This window comes from Bison bison, unplaced genomic scaffold (assembly GCF_000754665.1).
Source record: "Bison bison bison isolate TAMUID 2011002044 unplaced genomic scaffold, Bison_UMD1.0 scf7180017864203, whole genome shotgun sequence".
Classification (NCBI taxonomy): Eukaryota; Metazoa; Chordata; class Mammalia; order Artiodactyla; family Bovidae; genus Bison; species Bison bison.
The window spans coordinates 6,955,797-6,959,749 of record NW_011494775.1 but is presented as its reverse complement, the minus strand read 5'-3'; the positions used below and the strand labels follow the sequence as shown (position 1 = coordinate 6,959,749).

The following is a 3,953-nucleotide window of genomic DNA, read 5'->3' as shown; positions in this document are numbered from 1 at the left end:
AAGGTTGGCAACTAATTCCCTATTTAAAACGTACTGTTTAAAAAATAAAATAAAATGTACTGTTTGCGGACACAGCCTGCAGCCAGCACTCTGACACGAGGTTGAGTGCTCCCTAGACCTCACGATTTGTTCGACCTGCACCAAGTTGCTGAAATTAAAATGTGGGTTTTGTGGCCCCCGAAGAAGCGAGGTCCAGGGGGAGGCGGACCCTGGGTCCACGAACACACATCTAACTGGCTGTTTTGAACGCCAGCTACGTTTTGTTGGGGTTTCCCTGGTGGCTCAGCCGGCAAAGAATCTGTCCGCAATGCAGGAGACATAGGTTCGACCCTTGGGTCTGGAAGATCCCCTGGAGGAGGGAATAGCAACCCACTCCAGTATTCTTGCCGGGGAAATCCCATGGACAGAAGAACCTGGTGGTCTACAGCCCATGGGGTCGCAAAGAGTCGGACACGACTATCACTACCTGTTATGTTAGAAGCGTAGCCTGTTTTACGTGCAATGTCTCGATCCTGTGAGGTCGGTACTCAGTATTTGCACAATTAGAAGAAGAAGAAGAAGAATCTGCGAAGTTGCGTGCTTGGCCAAAGCGCCCAGTGCAAAGGGCCAAGCCAGACCTCCAGGCTCTAAAGATACTAACTGCTCTCAGGAGACTCTACGCCTTGGTTTCGCCATCTATTTTTGGAAGAAGTATCCTTCTAAGAGCTCTAACCAGGCGGTGCACCCCTTATTTTTCGCAGAGCAGGAAGATAACTCAGCCTGGTTCATAGGGCAGCCCCCCGCTCCCCGCCCTGAGGTGTGTGCGCGCGCGCAGGACAGCCGGCAGCCTTGAGCCAGGCAACCTGTGCGCCGCTCTATCCGGCACGGCGCAGTCGCCCGCGTCTCGCTGATGATTACGCACGTCCGGGGCGGTGGAGAAGGCAAGATGGCGGCGCCCATGGAGGTAGCCGTGTGTACGGACTCGGCGGCCCAGTTATGGAGCTGCGTTGTGTGGGAGCTGCACTCTGGCGCCAACTTGCTCACGTACCGCGGAGGCCAGGCAGGGCCCCGCGGGCCGGCGGTACTCAATGGCGAGTACCTGCTGGCCGCACAGCTGGGCAAGAACTACATCTGTGCCTGGGAGCTGCAGAGGAAGGTGCGGCGGCGTGTTCCCGGGCGCCGTTGGCGAGCTGCGCGGCGCTCAGGGGTCGGGAGAAAGGGCGGTGGAGGCTACATGGACCCTGAGCCGGGCTAGGAGTGGGTAGTCCCGTTAAGGTGTTCTGCGCACGCGCGTGTCTGGGGTCTTTTGGGGGAAGGTAGGGAGTCGCGCGCCCGTTGTGATTGCGAGCGGCTAAGGCGCTGCGCGCACACGCCGAGCTGAAGGTGGGCAGCTGCTTCGGGTGGGGGGGGGGGGTTGCTAGCTGTGCGCATGCGCACAAGGAGGGCCGGGGGTGGGTCCCGTGGGGGCCGGCGCGTTAGGCGAGAAATTTAGTTAAAAAGTGTTTGCATTAGGGGTTCCGTCGGTATCCTGAGCTTGGAGGGTGAAGGTCCGAGGCTTGAGGGAGCCCGCTGAAGGGTGACTCAGGAGTCTAGTGCATTTATCGTCCCCAGAGACGCTGCTGCTGCTACTGCTAAGTCGCTTCAGTCGTGTCCGACTCTGTGCAACCCCATAGATGGCAGCCCACCAGGCTCCCCCGTCCCTGGGATTCTCCAGGCAAGAACACTGGAGTGGGTTGCCATTTCCTTCTCCAGTGCATGAAAGTGAAAAGTCAAAGTGAAGTCGCTCAGTCGTGTCCGACCCTCAGCGATCCCATGGACTGCAGCCTTCCAGGCTCCTCTGTCCATGGGATTTTCCAGGCAAGAGTACTGGAGTGGGGTGCCATACCTTTTGCCATTAGGGCCCACGATTAGAGAAACTTAAAAATGCAGCCCTTGACGGTGCTTGCTGCCTGCTTTTGACAGCTGACATCTCTTTGGGTGGGTTCTGTGTTGTCTCTTCCTGGTGTGGTCCACACACAAACTTGAGAAGTTGTTCCATTTTAGAGATCTGGAAACTGAGGCTCAAGGTCCTAGGCGACACTTCAGTGGGGATGCAGGACTAGGGCAAAAGCCAAGTGGCCATTGGGTCCTCCTGGACCCTCTGTGCCTTCCCCACCCGAACACCTGGGGGTCCCTCTGACCCCCAGTCCAGAGAGGTGCTGTCTTGCTTTGAAAGAGATTCCACAGGCCTCCACCCGCACAATGCGTAGCATCAATTGGAGTGGGTCCGTCTTTGCTGAACCATGGATTTGCTCAGAGTATCCCATCCTTCGCTTCCCTACCCACCCCCACCTTCTTTCTACTCCTGGACTTACCAGCTGTCGCCTGCCCCTTCCCCAGGTTCCTCCCCCATGAAACTCAGAGGCTTTTTCTGTCTCTAGGACCAGCTTCAACAGAAGATCATGTGCCCGGGACCAGTCACCTGCCTCACCACATCGCCCAATGGCCTCTACGTCCTGGCAGGGATCTCAGAGAACATATACCTGTGGGAGGTGAGCCCAAGGACTCAGAAACACGAGGGTGGGCTCAGCCTGTTGGTGGGCTGCTGGTCAGACCATTGAGCGGGTTGTCATGGACAGGCTGTTATGTTTGGGGAAACACTCACCTCCCTTCCTGTGCATAGTGCAGTGTCCGAGGTCCCAGGACAAAGCCTTTCCTGATGCCTGCCCGCAACCAGTTTGCAGAGGAGAGGGAGCTGGCAGTCTCACTTCCAGCTCTTCAACCTCACTGCGCGATTCTGAAACTAGGAAGCCTTGCCCATGTGCAGGGAGAGAAACTGAGGCACTCACCCTGTGGTAGAGATCCTCCTCTGCTGTGGTCAGGCCAGTGCAGGGGGTGTGGGCAGATTTCAGCAGCTGGTCCACCATCATTAGAGGGCTCCGCTGGCTTGCCAGTGGTTGGCCCTTCTTGATGGGGGAACAGTCTGGGTGGAGGCTGTCTGGCCTGGAGGGACCCCCCCTCTAGGAGAATTCCTGGCCAACGTGCATCATGACCACAAGGGGGCGCCCCACAGGGCCGCTCTGGCTTGGGCTCTGACTCCTGTACTCTGTGGACCTTCTCCCCTCCCCTCTTCGGGGTGAGCGCCTGGGTGTCTGTGTCCAGGTGTCCTCACATAGACAGTGGTCACCTCACTCCCATGTCACTTATCTGAATGGATTATATTTCCAAAGACTATATTCAAGTGAGGTCACAGGTTTTGGAGGTTGGGGTGTGGACATGTTTATCTGGGTGACAAAGTTCATCCTTCCGCAGCTTCTCTGCCCTCTCACCCCTGCCCAGCCCTTCCCTGGTGTCCCTGCCGCCAGGGGCCTCCTCTCCTGGAACCCAAGCTCCCCCTCCCCCATGGTTCCCAGCATGAGTCCCACCCCCAACTCAGAAGGTGGTCACTTGCTGTTGTGACCACTGCCATCCCTTAGCTCAGAAGGCAGTTGCTTGCAACTGTGACCGGCTTGTCACAGGAGCTGTGAAGCCCTGGTGCAGGGGCCATGGGGGTAGGCTCTCCCTGCAGGCCCCCACCAAGCCAGTGCCCCTCCCCCCAGGTGTCCACAGGGAACCTTCTGGTCATCCTGAGCCGCCACTATCAGGACGTGTCATGCCTGCAGTTCACGGGGGACAGCAGCCACTTCATCTCAGGGGGCAAGGACTGCCTAGTGCTGGCCTGGAGCCTCTGCAGGTAGCACCATGGCCCCGGTGGCTCCTTGTCCAGCTGTGGCCTCTGGGTAGGCAAGGCCTTGGCCACGAGGGCGGGAAGCAAGGGGCACTGGGTCAGGCGGGCTGGTACCAGGAGGACCGGGGGCCGGGCTGCCACCTGGAGATGAGGTGAGGGCGTGGAGATGCCCGCTGAGGTCTGCCCACCCCCTCCCCAAGCGTGCTGCAGGCAGACCCCTCCCGGACCCCTGCCCCCCGGCACGTCTGGTCTCGCCACACCCTCCCCA

The 3,953-nt window shown here is 58.8% G+C and overlaps 1 protein-coding gene across 1 annotated transcript in view; it reads left to right on the top strand.

Annotated features, from left to right (window-relative positions):
* Positions 1-915: 915 nt before the first annotated feature.
* WDR18 (WD repeat domain 18) overlaps positions 916-3,953 on the top strand; it is a 7,929-nt gene continuing 4,891 nt past the window's right edge. The window contains exons 1-4 of the mRNA XM_010844585.1: positions 916-1,135; positions 2,400-2,510; positions 3,558-3,691; positions 3,886-3,953. Coding sequence (XP_010842887.1) covers positions 926-1,135; positions 2,400-2,510; positions 3,558-3,691; positions 3,886-3,953 — 523 coding nt within the window. The 5' untranslated portion in view covers positions 916-925. The remainder of the gene's footprint in view (positions 1,136-2,399; positions 2,511-3,557; positions 3,692-3,885) is intronic.